The following is a 21,552-nucleotide window of genomic DNA, read 5'->3' as shown; positions in this document are numbered from 1 at the left end:
CAGGCAATCCCCTGAACTTCTTATTAATAAGATAAAAGGTGCGGCCAAGCCGGTACCGTCCTAGCCATTTCGACATCTATTCGTTACACTTCGTAGCCACGGGATGCTTAAAAGACCCGAGCGAATTCAACCAGCGAAGGAGGAGGCTCCTGCTGCTCGCCAGGTCCGCCTCGTTCCGGTTTTAGGAATATGGAGGAACGATCCATCGTCCCGATCTTCATTCTTGTTAGGACAGTCAGCCATATGTCTGCTCCACTTGTTGGACCCTCGCCTCTCAATGCTCAGATCTCTATTCCCTAAGGCTCTAGCGAAATTCTCTTCTATGGCTGTGGTTACTTAGTCACAAACCGCAGTGAATCCATCTTTTGTAGATTCCCCTTTCGAACCCCCCAAACAGAGGTTTTCCATGAGGATTTGATAGCGATTGTATGGACGTAGAAAGGAGTGACAAACTCAGATTGAAGCAACGAAAGTCTCACGCACTGGTGCAAGGAGAGAGAAAGCCGATGGTTTAATGAAACATAGCTGACCATGGTCAAAACTCTTTCTGTGTGGCAATTTTCAAAGAACTTAATAGAAGTAGAAGAGCCCATTTTTCACCCTACGTTGAGCTTGAGCCTCATTTGCAGCAAGCTTTTGCGCACCGTTCTATGGGGAAACTCTCTCCATTAATGATGGAACGTCGCCGCTTCGCTCCTGATAACCCCAGGGAATTTCCTGTTGTCACCCCGGTTCATTTTGAATTGATGAAATAGCATTCTTATGAAAGCCTTTTGGAGATGATCAAGATTGAGATTTTCATGAATATTAGTGCTACCCTGCTCGTCAAAACAACAGCCATTCGTACTTTGATGCAACCAACACAAAGGTTATATGAACAGCGGGCAAGAATGGATAGTCGCCAATCGTGGATGGAACGTAGTAGGAAATAGCTCATCAGAAGAAAGGCATCGGTCAACGCTAGAGGTATTTGAAGGGAGTAGCCACCAGTACAAGAAATATGACTTTATGGGGGCTTGTTGAGTCAAAAGTGGACTTTCTGCTGGAAGATATGAGGTTGAGGGGCAAAGTCAAGCAAGAAGACAAAGGAAGTGGAATGTCCAGAGAAGGGCATTTGAATCATTGAGAAGCGGATAAACTCAGTTGCCAGAAGATGGCTCTTTTTCCATTGCAACGACGAAGCTTGAGAGGCAGATGATCCCGAAGCGTGAACCAGATTCAGAGAAAAATTCCATACCTATATTAGCAGGCGAGTCCGATACTAAGAAGCTTGAATAAGATTCTACAACACTCCCTTACTGGTCTTCGATAAGTCGATGAACCAGATGAAGCAATCCATTTCATAGTCAAATGCAGCAGATGTAGCTACATGTTGCAGCGGATTCGGCTACATATTGAAATAGCAGCTCAAGCGTAGCGATAAAGTGAGTCAGATACGCCAACATTTGGGTAAGATTCCCCGAGAAAGTTCATGGTCGATGAAGCAAGATTTCCCGAACAATGCCTGCCTAGAATCTAGATTTAGCTATTTAGCTGAGCGTCGTAGACTTGGAAGTGCCAAACCATTCAACATTTCACTTCTCAGAAAGAGTCCCCTTTTCAGGTTTCGTAGAAAGACTCTCCGGTTAGTAGCTTCGCTATAGCGGTGTCTTCCCGTCATTTGTTTACTTAATAGAATCTGACCCTCCCTCGCTAGCGCCAAATAGGTGTATGTTGCTAAGGCATTTCTTTCTGTAGATAGCGTCTTCCGCATTCCCCTACCTTTTGATTGACCTCGCGAAGAAGTATTGATATGGAAATAAAGGCATGGGAGGAGTGTGTCGATACCTAAAGCCTCAGGGAGAATGGACTTCTTCCTCTTCTTCAGGATGCTTAGAGTCCTATCCTGCCGCTTCTGCCCTGATTGAAAGAAGGGCGAGGTCACTATGTGAACAAGAACGATTAAACAATAGCGTAAGTATACAAGTACACAGCTTGCTCCTTAGATCCTGATTCACTACTTCTCATTCAAGGGAAGGTTTCGAAGTTATACTCTACACAATGAAAAGAAAGACAAATTATATTAGATGAAAAAACTGTTGATTCTTCACCAGGTATTCCACCTTCTGCCTATGTTATTAGAAGCCTGTGCTTGCTCTCGCTTCGCCTCAAGCACGACCGATTGACTCGCACTATCTGATTCATGGTCCGGCTTTGCTTGTCTGGCAGTGAACTCCATTCCCTTCTGTAATGGGAAGGAAAAAGAGGTAGCCAACTAGCTCACGGGATTGGTTGTAGTGATAGTCAGAATCTGTGCTTGGCTGGTCTGTGGTGAGGCTTACTCATCCCTTCACTTCTTCAGTTCAGCCTTAAACTGACACTTGTCCAAGTTCCGCCCCAGTAGCCCTTGGATTAAGAAGCGACGCCCGTACCTGATTTCTGGAGCACCTCCTATAAGAGTCTTCGAAGCTTCGTTCAAACCATTAAGCTTAGCTTTCTACTCGTACTTGTTGGGTCTCTTTATTAGTCGACTCACCCCTAACACACTATATTATTGAATGACTCTTCTTAAAGATTCTATGTTCGGGGACTGGCCAGCTAATGAGAGGTTTTGCCATATGATGCTTAGCTAATAAGAGTGGTAATGAAACTGTTTGAAACTAGGCTCTGGGTGCAGACCCCAAAAGTATAGCAATGACAGCATCATAAGCATCGAGAAAGAATAGAACAGGAATCAGTTGGAGAAAGAGAAATCTTGGCACGTCCAGTAATTTACAGAGAAGTGCCCGTATCGGCGACCAATTCCTTACCTGACCTTGTCCCTCTCACTCTTCAGAATGTTGGTCTACGGGGATTTGAAAAACTGATCAAGGTTGGTCTTCAAAACCGAGATCAGTTGAACAAGCCAATTCCGACACTAAAGAATAGTCACGTAGATCCCATACCCATTGTGAGCTAACAGTTATTAGATACTATGCTAAGAGGTTCTTCTCCCTGATGTACTTGTGTTGAGTCATTTCTCTCCTTTCCTTCTCATCGTTTCATGTCAATCAAGTACGTTTATGTATGTTTGTCCCTCACACATCAATCACCTATATCTGCGTCTACTAGTCTGTTTTGCTTCAACTAGGCTAGGTAGGATCTTTTTCTTCTTCGGACTGTTGGCAACTCATCACTCGGCTCCTCTGGTCACTGGAGCAGCTACTTCTAACCCTGCTGAGACACAAGATTCAAACAAAAGTCAGAAATAACAGCTTGAAGACGTAGGAGACTAGTTTCAGGCTTTCTTTCTTGAGACTCCCACAGAAAAAGGGAGGACAGCACATCCAAGATTCTACGTGTAAACTTAATTCCTAGGCGCTATGAGCTAGCTTCCTAGATGAAAGAGTTAGGAGTCAAAGGCAGGGGTTACTTCTATATGGGCCTCTGAAGTGAGTGGACATAGCCCTAATTTCATGATTGGTTTCACTTTGGAGTGCTGTTCATCTTCGGTTAGAAGCGGGATAGACTCATTTGCCTAAAGAAAGGAGAGAGCCAGGGATCTTCGATCTATAAGGGAAGCTTTCCTTAGCCCTTGGGAAAATCAATATGCCAACTCTATTTCTCTTTGTCAAAGGGAGCGGTGAGAGACTCCCAATGGAAAGGGTTTGATTTGCTTGGTCCTCTGGATGACCATCTTTCGGGTTTCATCCTCTCGCTGCCCCAAGAAGAGGTTTTCCTCTATTGCAACCTGGTCATTGAATCAATACCAGCCTTCATCTTCGTAACCCGCCACTCTTCTTGGCTGTGACGTAGCACTCTTTCAGGTATGGTGAGGCCTTTCTTTCTGTAGATATCGTCCTTCCCCCTCGGACTCACATATTTTCATGTGGGAGAAGCTTCCCTAGAACAAGCTTACCAGCAAGAACCTTACCCTCCATAGTCCCATTCCCTATATGAATTCTGCTCTGCCTCTTTCCCAGCTTCTTATTCTATGGTAGGTGGAAATCTTCGTTCTTATTCCAATGAAGCAGCTATCTAACTTGGAATTCTTCTATTCCGCGCGAACGGACTCTTCTCTTCGCTTCCATTCAGGGTTCAGCTTGGCTCCAATTTCCGTGGTGAGTCAATTCCGACAATAGACTTCAATCAGCTCAGTTTCCACATCTCGCTTGAGTCACAACACTACTTTTTCTTCCTCTCCATCTATATGCGACTGCACTTTTTCGATTACGTGTGAGTCTCCGTAGTGATCCTTGTCTCTGAGATCGAGAAGGGAACAACCAGCAAAAAGCGAGAAACAGATATCGCGCGGGTAGACGGGGATTGATTGGGTAACCTGCCACGTAGAAGGTGAGGAGATTCATTGACTATAATAATACCCGCTTGCCTAAGATCTCCGATCGGTATAAGGTAAAGCGCATACTCGCCCCTAAGCAAAGAGAAATCCTCGGATCGAGGGGACCGGCTACATAGGCGACGGAAGTACGGAAACTAAGGTCTCTACTTCGCTCTCGACGGACGCTTAGGGATAGCTACTGGAAATTGGATGGTATTGGTCATAACAAGCAAGCTGAAATTGAGCAAATCTAGGACTGGCGTATTGAGTAGATAGGCCTTGAATGCTTTTTGGGTCATCCCACAATCCAATGAGTTGGCTGGTGGTCCTTAGTTCAAAGGCGAGTGGTGCGAAGAATAAAGAGACTTTCTGTCAAACTTGGTAACAATTCCTATTCTCAGAGGTTTTTTTCGGTGAAAATGCCCCAACAAAGGCTATTAGACTATAATAAGTAGGATCACATAGGCAATTCTCCTTCCCGGGCCTTCAAGCTCCGACAACCTCCGAGACTTCAACACTTTTGCGCCTTTCCTCTCTCTAGCCAGTCTGTCTAGACCCTTCTTATCTTTATTTGACGTGCCAAGATTGCTCCAGACGATTCCACTCCCTATTTGCATTCATATTTCGTTCACGAAGAAAAGAAAGGAAGAAGAAGCTTTCGCTTTTCCATATTTCCATACATGGCTTTCTCCTCATTACAGCACGATCAGACTATACACTCAAAAGTCACCCTGCGAGCTCGTCTTCCCCTGCTCCACTGCTAACAGCCGGGCCGGGTATGGATGATAGAGACCGGGTGGGGAACCTAAAGTTCCAAGTAGGCGAATCATGATAGGCCGAGAAAAAAGACCTCACTCCCTAACACCCTACCTAAATAGGGTTCTTTTCACCTATCTTTATCTTCTGAAGTGGCGGCTTCAAGCATCGGATCCGGGACCCTTAGGAAGGTTTGATTGATTGCCGACTTGGAATAAGGAAATCAAATCGTGAATCTTATGCCCATTAGTTCTGTCTTTCTTTTTCTGCAAGAACAAATGAAAATCAATCATCTGAAAATCGAGATAGACCCCTTAGACGAACTATTTTGTAGCTGGTCCTTCTGTCAAGAAAGTGAGAATATTCTCAAAGGTTGTGCAACGAAAGATTGATTGGTCACCTACCCTCATAATCATCTCGAGCTGCCTAGTTATCCTAGCGCTTCAATTAGGTCAGATGACAATGAAATGGATGCTTCGGATCCTGTGTCCTTCACTCAAGATGCCTCTTCTTGCGGGTAATAAGCTTCTAAATTATGAAGTTTCGGAATGACATGGAATTCAAGAAAACAGCTTCAAAAGCCTTCCGTAACAAACCGTTTCTCATAACTCCTTAACGACATTCCAGCTGTGAATCGAGGGTACGAAGGAACTGGCTCGTTGCGTCCCGCCACGCCTAGGGCCGATAAGGCAGCAGCGCTCAACCGCTTCTATTCCCAACGGGAGACATAGTTAGGGGTTTTGCACCTGAACCAAACGAAAATCCTTTGTAGTTATTATAGGATGATCTATAGTTGCGATTCTTGAGCGAGGAGTTCATTTGCATCGGCTCTTCTTTCGCGTAGCTATTTCGAGAGTCTTGTCTAATAGGAAATTCCTGGGCAACGCGATAAGCCAAGAAAGAGAAGGCAACCCCCACTTCTTCATACTATTTAACAGCCAAACACGCAAGCTTCCCTTCTATCTTCGAGAGAAGGTCACAACCAGCAACCATGAAACAGCGGCCTCTCTATGTGTTCCCCCATTGTTAATATAGACAAGCTTGCTTGCTTTGTTGGAACAGGAGTGCCACACCAACAATGACAAGGGGAAAGCAATTCACTAAATAGATAGAAATAGGTTATGGCGTAACAAGTAGGTCGAATTACTATGGGAAAGCGTGCTCTTAACTTGACGTCCGTCCACAAGGATGAAAGGCCTTTCTCTAGAACAAAGACAACCCCTATACACACACCTAGTTTGGAAAGTCAAGAAGCTGGATGCCCTAATACACATTCACAAAATGAAAGAAAAGAAGATTCGGCTAATTGTGATAAAGCGAGGCGGCGAATCCGGCGGAGAATTGTGTCTAGAAAGAAAAGTTGCGTTAAGTAAGATAGTCTATCTATAAACCGCGCGTCCCTATAATAGCGCTCCTAGCTAACAGAGCCGAAAGTAGAGTAGGCTCTTCAAGACCAAAGTAAAAACTCTCTCTATTAGCTCTAATAAAGAGAAAAAGGAAAAGAGAGAGATATTCACTTGCTTTCGAAGTCTCTTGAGTAGATCCGCGAGGGGGTCTATTTCTCAGACCGGAAAAGATTGGATCCTCAAGTTGAACCCACCCCTTCCCAATTTGGTAAACCTCAATCAAGCACGACAGATTGATTGACTTTGATAAGCGCGCTAGCTTAGCGGAGTCACCTCAGTTGCCACTTTCTTAAGTTCCAGTTCAGATAGAATAGCCTGCCATAACATCCTGTAGAGTTTCAGAGATGCCTTTTTCTTTGGCTGGTAAACCTATTTTATAGGAAGGGGTCAACTCTTGTGCAATGAATACCATGGGAATTGTCCCTATCAGTCTCGCCAACCCGAACCCCACCTAAGCTTTGTGATAATCGATAGTGAGCCGCCCGTTCTAAGTAGGTTGCGCTCGCTTGTCCAGCGAAAGAAAAAGCTGAAACAGAAGGGTAGGGCAGGGGTCGATACATTGGAAGGGTTGAATTTGCTTGGTGGTCTCTATGACCTTATTTAGGGCTTTAAACCTCTGATTGGGGTAGCGATAGGAAAACACCCGAGAGAGAGGTATCTAGTGGCTTAAAGGTCACGATCATGCGCATAGAATAGAAATGTTGAGGATCGACTGCAAGCCATTAAATAAAGAAAAAAGAAAAAGAACCTGTGGTGAATAGAAATGCAAATCTCTCTTATCTTATACGAGATTTTGATCCCGGCTCAGAAGGAGCGCTAGCTATATGTTTAACACACGCATGTTGAACCTTGTTTTATCCTTGAATCTGGGGCTGTCAATCTCTTTCCATTTAGAGTTTAGGGTTAAAGAAGGTGAAAGCAAACAGCAAGCGCGTATCAAGTCGAAAGGTGTCCGGTGATCGTGGTGGATCGATCGGACGCAGACTCCCCACTAAGCAACGAGTAATCTGGGGTTCCGCCCCAACACGAGTTGGCCCTTCTACAAGAGGAGATCAGATCAAATCACCATCAGGTGAAAAGGAGCACCTCTGTCATTTCTGACTGGCTATTTACAGCAAACTCCATCACTTTCGTAGATCGGAGCGAACGATCAAACTCCAAAAAAACTCTTGTCAGTCCACTTCCCAAATTCTTGCTCGTTAGCGCTTTACTAATAAGATAGAAAGGGTGGTCCCAGCCAGTTGAAGGAGATCATCTGTTCAATTCCATAACTTCGCTTCTTTGACCAGGTTGAAATAGAGCAAAACCTCCGCATTGATCATAGGCGAAACGAAGTGAGAATGATGTGACATATGAATCCTCTTCCAATACGTGTGTGAGTCGGAGTAGGTATCCGTGTATCTTCTATCGAGAAGGTTAACCCATTCAAGAAGAGAAATATTAGTAGGCCATGTTCTTTAGTCACAAACCGCCGTCAATCAATCTTTTGGGTCATTCCCCTTACGAACCCCCAAACAGAGTTTTTCCATAAGCAACCAGGTCATACTACACGAAAAGCAATGAGGGGAACCCTAAGTCCGTTCTTCCAGGTGGGTCTCTAACTCTCTTTCTATTGACTTCCAAGCTTGGAGCGAACCCTAGTAAAAAGATGATGAAACTAGGATTCCGAACTGTAGTGGTCAAACCTGGTGAACCGGACCGGGCAAACAAAAGAAGATATTAGGAATTGCATTATGTAAGAGAATTTGACTCATTTTCCGTATATATGAGATCACACTTTTGAAAAAAGAGACTAGGTCTCAGAGGGAAATTGAGGTTGAGGCCAAAAACACGGGTTTTTAGAAAGAATTCAAAACTACCCATCTATGGCATATGCGTTTAGGGCATATGAGTGAGAGGGGTTTGACAGAATTGAGCAAACGAGGTTTGCTAGGTGGACAGAAGACGGGAAAACTGGACTTTTGCGAGCATTGTGTCTTTGGCAAGCAGAAAAGACTCAAGTTCAGTACAGCTGTTCACAGGACCAAGGGCACTGTTGATTATATTCATTCAGATCTTTGGGGTCCTTCCAGAGTTCCCTCTCTTGGTGGTTCTCGATATATGTTGACTTTCATTGATGACTTCTCCAGGAGAGTCTGGATCTATATCTTGAAGCAAAAACATGAAGTGTTCCTTAAGTTTAAGCAGTGGAAGGCCATGATTGAAAAGCAGAGCGGAAAGAAGATCAAGCGTCTCAGAACAGATAATGGTTTAGAATTTTGCTCAGAAGAGTTTGACGAGTTCTGCAGTAATGAAGGCATTGTCAGACACCATACAGTTCGAAAGACTCCACAACAGAATGGTGTAGCAGAACGCATGAATAGAACTCTCTTGGAAAGAGCTCGTTGTATGCTTTTCAATGCTGGGTTGTCCAAGGGATTTTGGGCTGAAGCAGTCAACACAGCTTGCTATTTGGTGAACAGGTCACCATCGACTGTTATTGAGTGCAAAACACCTGAAAGAGGTATGGTCTGGTACTCCTGCTGATTATTCTAATTTAAGAGTTTTTGGATGTCCTGCTTATGCTTATGTTAATGAAGGAAAACTTGAGCCTAGAGCCAAGAAATGTATTTTTATTGGCTATGCATCCGGGGTGAAGGGATACAGGTTGTGGTGTCCTGATCCTAAGTCACCTAAGTTTATTACCAGCAGAGATGTTACTTTTGATGAGTTTGCTTTACTTCACCCGAGAAAGGAGTCTTTTGTTACAGGTGAATCTCAGGGTGTTAAGCAGCAGGTGGAGCATGACTTTGAAGCTCCAGGGAAACAAGTCAACACTCCAGTTCAGCCAAATGTTGAAGAGGTGCAGGATGATCAAGTATCAGATGAGCAACAGTACAGTATTGCTACAGGGAGACAGAAAAGGCAGATTAAACCTCCTCAGAGGTATGCTTATGCAGATTTAGTTGCTTATGCTTTGTCTGTGGCAGAAAATATTGAAGATAAAGAGCCTTCCACCTACCAAGAAGCTGTTACAGGAAATGAATCTGCCAAGTGGACTGTTGCTATGAATGAGGAGATTGAATCTCTTCACAAGAATCAGACATGGGAGCTAGTGAAACCTCCTAAAGGCCAGAAGATTGTTGGTTGCAAATGGGTCTTCAAGAAAAATGAAGGAACTCCAGGTGTTGAAGATGCAAGGTACAAAGCACGTTTGGTGGCAAAGGGTTATAGTCAGAGAGAAGGTGTGGGATATTCCCCGTTATGACTCAGGAAAGGACTCGCGCTCAGATGGAACGGGAATAGAGGGACGGAATGTGAAGAAGTCAGAGCAGTGGTGAAGAAAACCAATAAATAGAAAAGGGTGTAAAGGGAAGAGACAGAAAAGCACTAGTTTCATGTGCGGGGAGAAACCCAAAACAAGAAAGCAGCCATCATCAAGCATTGATAGAAAATTCCCGGATAGCTCATCCTTCCTTGGTTACTTACCCTAAATAGCATGCCGAATGCATCTTCCTCTTGAGCCATCTTCCCACAGGAATGCCTCAGCAAGTGACCTCTCTAACAAGCCAACCCCTTTCCCTCCTCTGCCCATAAATTAAGCAACTCAACCTCTTCTAGCACTAAAGCAAAACAGCTCATATGACCATCTCCTGTAGCGTGAAGCAACGTTATAGCCCTATGTAAGGTGTTCCCCTATCTTTGCTTCTTTCTCTTCCCTCCCGCAGGATCACACTAAGTAAGAAAGTACTTCAACGTCCTTAGCCTACCAAGCATTGATTCCTTTTGTTTAGCTTCCTCACCTTCTCTTATATGATCGGAGTAGCGGACATTGGGTTCAATTCCAAGACAGTTGCGGATCCCTTATCTAAACCTGCTGCCTTCTCTGGAGCATAACCTCGCTTTCATCTCTCCTGAAGAGGAGTCTTTGGGGCAAAAGCTCCCTTGCCCTTATCCGTATGGTGTATTAATACCCATTACGATGTACTTTCTTTTAAACTATTATTCTCCCATGCTCTGAGAAAGACTGACATTCCATAAATCACTCCAAGGGGATGCGTAATTGGTGACACTCTTCTAGCTAAGATAACCGGAAAAGATGGGGTGGCATGGGCGGCAAGACTATCCTGGGATCCGCTAACTGTTCAACAAGGTTCCTTGGTTCTTCAGTTCAGCAGCAGCCTTTAATGGGCAAATATAGTAGTCAAAAGAGGGTTGACGCATGGAAGTCATCCTCCTGAGCCAGGATCAAACAAAGATTTTACGTATTCAAAAGAACTATCAAATGGAATATTGGGTTGGGAAGTGCTTGATAACCAGTTCGCCTATCACTTGCCTGGAGTAGATAATAGATAAGAATAGACCCCTAAGATCCTAAGTTTACGTGATCCCACCAACTTCTAATTTCTTATAGAAAGAGGAGTTTTGTCCATCTGTCAAAAGTAAGATCGTAGCTCGAGGAACCTCCGCGACCAATAGAGCGCCCAGCTAAGAGAGACGAAAAGCTCGCCGGGGAGTCGGCAACCGGGGTAGTCTAAAATCCTTTATGATTAAGGAAGAAAGGAAGAACTTACAACTACAGCAATGGAGAAATATTGGATTTCTTCCGAAAGTTTCCCTTGAGAAATAGCCTCCTCTCCAAGTTGTGAAAGGATTGACTTGTAAAGTAAAGATCAAATAAGAAGATTGAGATGCAACAAGCACCTGAAGGTTCCTTTCGCTCCGAATTCACCCCTTATGCCTGCATCACTTGATCTCCCCTTTGAGTTGTTCCACGAGCCAATAAAAGGGTCGTTCCTCTTTTGGGGATACCGAAGAGGGCCCCTTGGTTCCATGTTTCGAAAGCACGTTCTTTTACTTCATTTAGTCGAAATTGGACCCATTTTAGCCACTCACTCGGTCGGATTCACACAGCATTAGTTTCAATGCACCAAAAGATCACAAAATAGGGCATGCCATGAATATGAAGAAGTAGTGGTCCTATGAGTCTGATCCTTTGCAGACGAGTATAGGCAAGGAAGGATGCGAAACTGCTATATTCCCTCAGCAAGATGGGGGATGATCCACATATGAAATTCACGTCCGATACCGAGGGAAGCTTCGCTTTCGAAGAATCTTGTCGATCCCTCGCTTGTAGCTTCAAAAAGCCCCAGAGGTTTTTGAATCATTTTTGAATTTCTGCGTTTATTTAGCGAAACCCTATTTTTCCTGTGGTTGGATCCACCAACCGCTTTGCCGCCCGGGGTTCCTCTGTAAAGTCACCCGGAGTTCAAGTTCGATCCATTAGGTTCTTCGATTTGTTCAGAAAAGAAACGAGAGACAAGAAAACATCTTTGATTACGATTAAAAGGAACAATCTCAAATAGACCAAGATCCAATTTCGGGTCATTTCTTGGTGAACATGATCTGCCATAATCTCTTCGATCCTTTCATTTATGTGCCAGAATAAAGAGAGATTTGGTAGGAAAGTGGAATAGAGTTTTTTGTATATTATAAGAAAAGGGAGTAGAAAAGCAGCAGTTATTCTTTGGAAAATCCCGGTTCTCTTTGTCTTCGAGCTTTCATTCCTCAATCCACTGATTCGTTCCTTCATATACCTCCCCACCAATAGATAGAGACAAATGGGAATAACCGAACCACGTCTACAAAATGCCAGTACCATGCAGCTGCTTCAAAGCCAACGTGATGCTCCTTGGTCAGATGACCAAGATATTGGCGAATACCACATACAATCGAGAAAAGAGTACCTATAATCACATGAAAACCATGAAAGCCGGTTGCTAAGGAAAAGGTAGAACCATAAATACCATCCGAAATAGTGGAGGGTGCTTGATAATATTCCATTCCTTGAAAGCCAGTGAATACTAGAGCCAGTGAAACGGTAGCTACTAAAGCATAAACTGCTCGTTTTTCCTTCCCCGCGAGTATAGCATGATGAGCCCAAGTTACGGCAGCTCCGGATGAAGAGGGAATAAGGGTATTAAGAAAAGGGATTTCCCAAGGATCTAAAACCCAAATACCTTTTGGGGGCCAAATACCTCCGATCTCTACCGTAGGTGCCAAAGAAGAATGAGAAGAAGCCCGAAAAAGAGCAAAAAGGAACATAACCTCTGATACGATAAACAGAAGAAAACCATATCGAAGTCCTAATTGTACGACTTTGGTATGATATCCTTCCAACGTGGATTCACGTAGAACATCGCGCCACCATACGAACATGGTATATAGGAGAAATATGAGGCCCAAACTGAGAAGTGTTGCACCCCCTTGAAATGGGTGCATGTACATCACACCTCCTACGGTGGTTGCCAAAGCTCCGAGTGAACCCGAAAGAGGCCATGGACTTGGATCTACCAAATGAGAATAATGCCTCTGAGATTCAATCATCAACCACTTTGCCTCTCGGTTGTATGTAAACCCCCCTTTCACCCCCTAAAGTGGTAAAGAAGGGCTCTTGGGGGATTTTCTTTCTATCTGACAGGAAAAAGAAATAGGAAGGGATGGTTCTTTCATTGCATTGATAGAAGTCTAACTAGAAAAAGAGCTCTCTATTACTTTGAGAAGAGAATCGTTGGTTTGACCGACGAACTACGTGGGAAAATGGGCCTTCTTTCTTTGATTTTCAGCAAGCATTTTAGGAAAGTAACAATTCCATTCAGTTCGGTTTCGGAAAACTTGCTGGTCTAGGATTAGTTCGTTCTGCGCCGCCGGCGGCCTAAAAGAAAGGCGCAGGTTGATCTCTCTGGTTGAGGCTGCATTCATTTATGAAACTTGACACGTGGGAAGGGCGGACTCTCCTAGTGGCTAGGCTTGGTATCGTGACCTTCCCGCACTATTCCTCCCCTGTGGGAACTCCATATTCATCATCCTTTACCTACTCAGTATTGGTATGCTTGCTTGCTTTAGAGAAATGGAGAATCTCGAGAACCTTTCTGAACGTCCGTCTTCGGCGATTTGAAAAGGAGTATATCTTTCTTGTAGTGCCTTCCATGACACTATTCTGATCGAGGAGAAAGAATCTCTTCCGGACGACCAAGTCATAATGAGATTAAAAAACGATGCTTCCTTGGCCGTGTGGAACATGGATTAGCATTATGTCATTCCTACAAGCGATCCCCCATCCAGGATTTACAGAAGTGCTATATGAGGACTTCGAGATCAAATAGAATATGTTTCTTTCCATTCCTCGTGAGCCACTTATTTCTCCGAAACAAGAGATCAAAGTTCCAAACCCACCTATATATTTTCCTTTTAATAAAGAGCCACTATCACTATTTATAATTTCCAAATTTAATATTTACCACTACCACTAATTACAATAATAAAAGGTAAGTACCAAAAAAATAAAAATAAAAATTTGTTCATCTTTGAAAATCACGTATCACCACCACTAATTCGAATTTTTGTTTTCTTTGAAAATATATATATATATATATATTAGAAAATTGCATCTATCACTTCATAATGATTAAAAAAAAATTAATTTTTGATGATAATGAAAAATAATAGTAATGATGCTATAATAATAGCAATATTAAAGAAAACACTAAGAAAAAAAACTAATTTACAAAGGAAATATGAAATTTAATAGAATAATAGTATGTTTGGTAATCAATCTCCTTATTACGTCAATAAATTTTTGTTATTATAGTAGAACTAGAAATAGGATATTGTGCGAGTTATTATGATATTGATGAGTAATTGAAATGTGTTTACAATTAGTTAAAATCTGAAAAATAATAAGAAGAAGAAGAAGAATAAGAATAAGAAGGAAGATGAGACAATTTGTGACAAAGGGGTCTGAGAAAAATAAATTGAATTTCTAATTTTTAAATAGGATGCATTTAGGGAGGTATACAATAATTTTTTAACACTTATAATTCTTTTTTTTCAAAGAAAACAAAATCCTATTAGTGGTGAGACGTGATTTTGCAGAAGTGAAGAGTGGTAGTGGTTTTGTATTAAAAGGAAAGTGTTGAAAAATTTGAAAATAATAAATAGTGGTAGTGGTTTTGTGTTAAGAGAAAAGCATATAGGTGGGTTTGGAATGTGACCATTAGATCTAATCTAATGGTCACTATAGAAAGTGCGGAAAAAATTCTTTACTCTACGGGAAGTAAGAGATCAATACTATATATATATATATATATATTCACTTTAGAAAAAGAAAGAGCTGACACTTAAAAAGTGAGTTGGCACTTGTCAGTTAACTCACACAACTTAGAAATTTCTTTCACTTTAGAGAAAGAAAGAGGTGACACTTAAAAGTGAGTTGACACTTGGCAGTTAACTCACACAACTTAGGTGAAGAAGATGTTGTATGTGTGCAAACTGCTAAGACTATAGATAGTTATATATTTAGAAAATTGATTTGATAAATAACAACCAGATTCACACGCAATGATTCAATGCCTCTAACCAGCTCATGCACTACTTCTAGCTCTATAAATACACATCCATTTACGTTCAAAAATAGTAATCAGTTAGTTCACACAACTTAGGTGAAGCAGATTCACACGCATTGATTCAATGCCTCCAACCAGCTCATGCCCTACTTCTAGCTGTATAAATACACATCCATTTACGTTCAAAGACAATATCTCTCTTAAACAAAAGTCTCAAACACATACTCGACTATGGTGTTGTTCTCTAAAATTGGCATTGTTGGAGCTGGCATAAGCGGTATTTCTGTTGCTAAACAGCTGGCCGAAAGAAGAATATTTCCAGACCCCTCCAAGGCAGTAAGTGGTAGTGGTGTTTGAGGCCACTGCCTTGGAGGGTCTAGAAACATTCTTCTTCCAAGTCCACTAACCTTCAGACCCCTTCTTGTGATTATGAGTTTTCGGATTATCCTTGTCCTAATAGGGATAATTCGAGTTTTCCATCTAATTTAGAGATATTGGATTACTTATATTCTTATGCTAGCTACTTTGATTTGCTCAAGTTTGTCAAGTTCAACTCAAAGGTGGTAGAAATCCCGTTTGTTGGTGATTGTGAAACCACCGATCTTGGTGGTAAGCCGGGAGAATATGCAACTTTGCTGACTGTGGCATGCAAGGAATGCAAACGATGTTGTGTACACAACAATGAGTTGAACTTGAAATCCTTACATTTCATTACATCTTTGTGTAATGAAACCCTTATTCAAAAAAAGCATGTATACACTCACTGTTTCACACACATATACCCACTGATACACACATACAATCACAGGCGGACACAGAGGAGGGCTTGGGTGGGTTTGAGCCCCCAAAAAAAAAAAAAATTTAGTATTGTATTTTCAGCCTAATTTTAAAAAAAAAAAAAAATTTAATAGTAGTATTAGCCCCTTTTTAACCCATATCAAATCAATTTTTAATAAGTAATCCAATATCTCTAAATTAGATGGAAAACTCGAATTATCCCTATTAGGACAAGGATAATCCGAAAACTTATAATCACAACGAGGGATCTGAAGCTAGGTGGACTTGAAAGAAGAATGTTTCCAGACCCTCAAATGCAGTGGCCTCAAACACCACTACCACTGACTGCCTTGGAGGGGTCTAGAAATATTCTGCTTTCGGCCAGCTGTTTAGCGGCAGAAATACCGCTTATGCCAGCTCCAACAATGCCAATTTTAGAGAACAACACCATAGTTAAGTATGTGTTTGAGACTTTTGTTTAAGAGAGATACTGTCATTGAACGTAAATGGATGTGTATTTATAGAGCTAGAAGAAGTGCATGAGCTGGTTAGAGGCATTGAATCAATGCGTGTGAATCTGCTTCACCTAAGTTGTGTAAGCTAACTGGTTACTATTTTTGATCGTAAATGGATGTGTATATTTATAGAGCTCGAAGTAGTGCATGAGCTGGTTAGAGGCATTGAATCAATGTGTGTGAATCAGGTTGTTGTCTATCAAATCAATTTTCTAAATATGTAACTATCTATAGTACTAGTTGTTGCACACGTACAGCTTCATTTGCTTCACCTAAGTTGTGTGAGCTAACTGATTACTATTTTTGTAGATAAAGCCTACTACCAAGTGCCAACTCACTTTTGAGTGTCGCCTCTTTCTTTCTCTAAAGCAAAGAAATTAGGTCTGTCTTTGAATATTTGAAGTAATTAGGTATGTGTTGTCTTACTTACTCTAATGACAATTTTGCCCTTAAAACTACTCTCAATTTTACATTCTGAAATAATGATTTAACAAAATGCTGCAGAGGTAAATTAGTCTTTTAAATTAATTTGAAATAATAATTTAGTCTTTTTAAAGATTATTATGTATTTTCCTTTTTAGTGATTTTGTTTGGTGATGATGCATGTACATTTTCCTTTAAGAAAGTCAAGGACTAATTCAATGAGCTTTCAGTTTGGCTGCTTTCGACTGGGTTGAATAATTATTTGGTAAAGCACTGATATTTGGAAGACGAAGTCAAATTAACATTGGATGCCAAATCACTTATGGATAGTACAATATATAGATTTGAGTCATACGATATATATACAAAAAAAAATAACGATGATTTGACCATTCATCCTGTAAATTCTAAAGTAATTTTAAGAAATAATAATGAAGACTCAAAATTGGCTGAGTCCTGTTTCAAACCACCTTAATCTCTTATGCCATTTTTATTTTTTTTTATTTTTTATTTTATCATTTATAGTAGTTATGACTTTTCTATAGCTATGTAAGATGTAGATTGGAGGGCAATAATTTGACCATGCATAATCAAATCCAATAACAACAATCCAAGATTAAATATTATAGCAAGAAAAATTAATTAATTTGTAGCTATAACACATTTAATCTAGATGGATACATAAGTATCATAAAGATGGTCCTGACCAAATTAGTACCATTCAGAATGCACATGCAAATTATGTAATGAATTGTTATTTCCAGTTTTCATAAAGATGCTCCTTGTCGGCTATTTTTCATTAACAAACAAAAATATTATTGCTATTATTGTACAGAGTGAATATACAACACACTATGTATCTATCAATCACAAATATTGCTAGCTGCCAAATATCTAAAGATGCGAGCTAAATGATTTGTAAATTGTAATGCATTATTCATCAGACAAATGTGGTAGTGTGGTCATACTATAGCATTAATCATGATGAATTGTTGTAGTAGTAGTTCTTTGTTAGACCCTACTAATTTGTACCGTTGTACTTCTACTTCAATTATTAGTGCTCATATCCATCCCATACTTAAAAAAGTAAATTTGGATTGTATTCATCCTTTAATACTTCTACTTAAACTTTCTACAATTTAAGAATTTAGAAATATGAATGTACGATACATCCATCATACAAATTTTAGAAAAATACTTAGTTACGTAAGTTTGGTTGAAAAATTAAACTTTACTCGCTTATCTTATAAAGTAGATATCGTGTGATTAAAAGGGCACTCACTCCTTTAATTTTTAAAATAGTTTAAATTTTCAATCAAATGTATGTAACTAAGTTAGTATTTCTCTAAAGTAGTTGTTGGTACAGTCTTTGAGAATTGGTTTTATTGGACAGAAGCCTTCAACATGTGACGTATCACTGCTCCATCTGTTGTTGATTTTTTTGTTTATTTGTACATTGTGCATGTGCCTTGTGTGGGCCCTGTGTTATGTTGTTTCAGGGATCCGTTTGGGTCTCTTTGTTTTGTGTGTTGCGTTCTGGTGAGGGAACTCATAGCCTTCTTTATTTTTCAGATGTCTCCTGTATTTAATGTTTCATGTTTTTTTATATAAAAAATTCCTCAATTTAAGAATATATATATATATATATATATATATATATATATATGAGATTAGATTATTAGCCCTTGCCAACATACTTTCACACCATATATATTGTCCCTTACCAAAGTACTTTCACACCATAAACATTGTAGTTGATCTCTCTTTCCATTTTATTCATCTAATATGTGTAACTCAATAATAAATAATTCTGCTGGTGATGGAACAACAATTTCATCAGTTCTTGCGCGTGCAATAATCAAACTAGGCCTACTCAACAGAAAAAAATGAAGTCAACTCTGTTTCTGGAATTATAGATTTGAGTAAATTGCATTATTTTTTCATCTAGGTGTTTCTACGCTGTCTTACTATTGCTTTGGATTTAATAGTCCCAAAAAAAAAAAAAAAAAAAAAAAAAAGAAGGGGTTTGTCAAAGTTAAGAAATGCTGTAATTAAATTGAAATCATTTTCTTATATGGGACTTTAAAGAAAGTCTCAAGGGAGAGGGTTTATCATTTTCGGATTAGCACATGGGTCTTAAAACTGTTTGTTACTTTGTTTATTCTATAGTGCATCTATGTCATGTTGCCAGCTTTTTATGGTGGGTCCACATATAATTTTTAATTATTTTTAGAAATTCAAGACAAGGGTAAATTAGGAATATTAAAAAAATATAGTATTTTGAATTGTGAAACACAACATTCATTTTAGAACAGACAAAAAGGGAAAGTATGACATATTTTTTTATATAGAGAGAGTACTATTTTTGTAAATAAAGCCGGCCTAGTGTCAACTCACTTTTTAGTGTAAGTTCTTTCTTTCTCTAAATTGAAGAAATTAGGTCTCTCTTTGGATATTTGAAGTAATTAGGTATGTGTAGTCTTATTTACTCTAATGACAATTTTGTCCTTAACGCGACTCAATTTTACATTCTAAAATAAAGATTTAACAAAATGCTCTAGGGGTAATTTAGTCTTTTTAAAGATTACGATGTATTTTCCATTCTAGTGTCATTGTTTGGTGATGCACTAAGTCACATAAAGAGGGAGTGCGAGCGAATTCGAGAGCGTGCAAGCAGCATAATTAAATCATAAACAGTGAGAATTTGAGTGAAAGTCCGTGCGAGGCGTGAGAGCAAAAACGTGTTCGGAACGTGAAAGTGATACCTGTTGAGAAGGATAATGTGACTTAGGTCATGTATTTACATTTTCCTTAAAGAGTGTCAAGGACTAATTTGATGAGCTTTCTGTGAGGAAGCATCCAAAAGAAATGGATTAGGTTGGATAATTGCTTTGGACTGGGTTGAATGATTATTCGGTAAAGCGCTGATATTTGGAATAGGAAGTCAAACTATTTATTTTTAATAAATAAAAAGAAAATAAAGAAGGGGAGAGAAGATTTTATTCTGTTTAACATATAGTCAAAAGTCGAAACTTATCAAAAAAAAAAAAATTTATTTTCTTTTTTATTTAGATTTTTTATAATTTTAAAGTCACAATTCAAAATTTCAATAGTATATTACACTAACTCTGAAGTTTTGTTAATACATACGGAACACATACCCCCGCTTTATCAATAATCGGCGCAATTAATAATAAAAATATATTAATCTCAATATTTTGTAATTTTTAAATTTTAATTATATTTTTGGAATACATGTTTATTGTCATAAAATACAGTACACATATAAGAACAGAAACATAATTATAAACCTGAGTGGAGAGGTTAAATGTTTGAGCAAAACTTTCTATAGTCTAGAATTAGTTTTTTTAAAATAAAAAATAATATTGAGGTTAAGTCCAGATTAAGCAATTAGGCACCATGAATCCAAATTGATGTTGTCAATTTCGACCTAATCTGAATTTAGTATTCAAATAAAATTCTTGTTTAATAAATTTTAAAATTGAATTTACAAATCTGCATATGCACATTTTCAATAAGGAACCATGCAAAAGACTTATTTAAGTTTTATATGGAATTGGAATTGATTTTCAGTGTTAGCGCCGCATTTAGGTGTTGGAGTTGTCTGATCAAAGTGATGAAATGTCCAGATATTTCTTCCATAATCTAACTTAATTCGTCTTTTTCTCAATTACATGTTGATATTTTAATTCTATTTTTATGTTTGATTTGTTAACTTGATCCTTTTGATGTGTGTTGATATTTTAATTCTATTTTTATGTTTGATTTGTTTCACTTGGTCCTTTTGATGTATGTATGTATTAATAAAACAATTACAGTAACAACACGACTCATATGTGACTGCAAGTTGCTAAAGTTTATTATTCTTTTGATATTATGCAAATTGTTCTCCTCTTCATATCTTTTCATTGGGGGCATTACTCATTAACTTAGAGCATCTTCAATATCCTCTCACATGGTTTTTTAAAGTCAAAATATAACAGGTAGATGAAAATAATACATTCCAATGGACTTTCAAAAGACTTCTCACATTTTGAAGTTATTAAAAATATTGTTATATATAGCAGCTCTCAAAATTTTTTGAGAGATCTCTTTTTTCTCATAAGGTGTCGTTTCTCAAAATATAGCATGTGGATGAAAATAATACACTCCAAATAGCATTTTGAATGAAATGCACTATTGGAGCAGAATTCTCAAAATATAGCTTTGGCATGAAAAAATAGCATTTTGACACTATAACTCCTCTCAAAATATTGTTTTGGCATGAAAAAAATAGCATTTTGCGTTGTTCTAACTCTATCAACCCGTGTATCCATATTAGAATCCCCTCTTTCTAAATTGTCTTATGAGCCGAAGGTCACGGGTTCGAGCCCCGCCGGGACCATTATATTTCTTCTCAATTTTTTTTGTCTGCATGAGCTAGGAGTCCAATCTGGTTCTCAATTGTTTTCTGGTTTCATGGGCTGTCAGGTCCAATCAATCTGATTCGTGCGGTCCATTTTTTTGGTGTCTTCATGGGCTAGGAGGCCCAGTCCAATCTGGTTTGTATGGTCATTTTTTTCTTCCCAACTCAAAAACCGTGTTTAATGTGACCCAAACCTGGAAAGATGGATCCACTCTCTTTACATACATCTTGTCGAAGGATTGGATTATGTAAGACCAAAAAATAAAAAAATAAATTTTTTTTTGTAGAAATTAAAAAGTAAAACAAATTAGTTTTTGTTTTGAAAGGTAATTAAAACATTTTTTTTTTTTTAATTGGGTCACATTAAACACGGTTTTTGAGTTGGGAAGAAAAAAAATGACCATACAAACCAGATTGGACTGGGCCTCCTAGCCCATGAAGACACCAAAAAAATGGACCGCACTAATCAGATTGATTGGACCTGACAGCCCATGAAACCAGAAAACAATTGAGAACCAGATTGGACTCCTAGCTCATGCAGACCAAAAAAAATTGAGAAGAAATATAA

At 39.4% G+C, this 21,552-nt stretch overlaps 1 protein-coding gene across 1 annotated transcript; it reads right to left on the bottom strand.

Annotated features, from left to right (window-relative positions):
- Window positions 1-11,893: 11,893 nt before the first annotated feature.
- On the bottom strand, window positions 11,894-13,659 carry LOC132269312 (cytochrome c oxidase subunit 3). The gene has a single exon (XM_059770463.1). The coding sequence runs from the start codon at window positions 12,823-12,825 to the stop codon at window positions 12,028-12,030; it is 798 nt and encodes a 265-aa protein (XP_059626446.1). The 5' UTR covers window positions 12,826-13,659; the 3' UTR covers window positions 11,894-12,027.
- Between the last annotated feature and the right edge of the window lie 7,893 nt (window positions 13,660-21,552).

This window comes from Cornus florida, unplaced genomic scaffold (genome assembly GCF_030987335.1).
Source record: "Cornus florida cultivar Cherokee Brave unplaced genomic scaffold, ASM3098733v1 CherokeeBrave_3.0.0_Hap2_Chr08, whole genome shotgun sequence".
NCBI lineage: Eukaryota > Viridiplantae > Streptophyta > Magnoliopsida > Cornales > Cornaceae > Cornus > Cornus florida.
The sequence above is the reverse complement of the archived record's forward strand: the minus strand, read 5'-3'. Positions and strand labels throughout refer to the sequence as shown.

Excerpts from the sequence above, each read along its gene's own strand:
- LOC132269312 (XM_059770463.1), bottom strand. The coding sequence starts at position 12,825 with ATGATTGAATCTCAGAGGCATTATTCTCATTTGGTAGATCCAAGTCCA.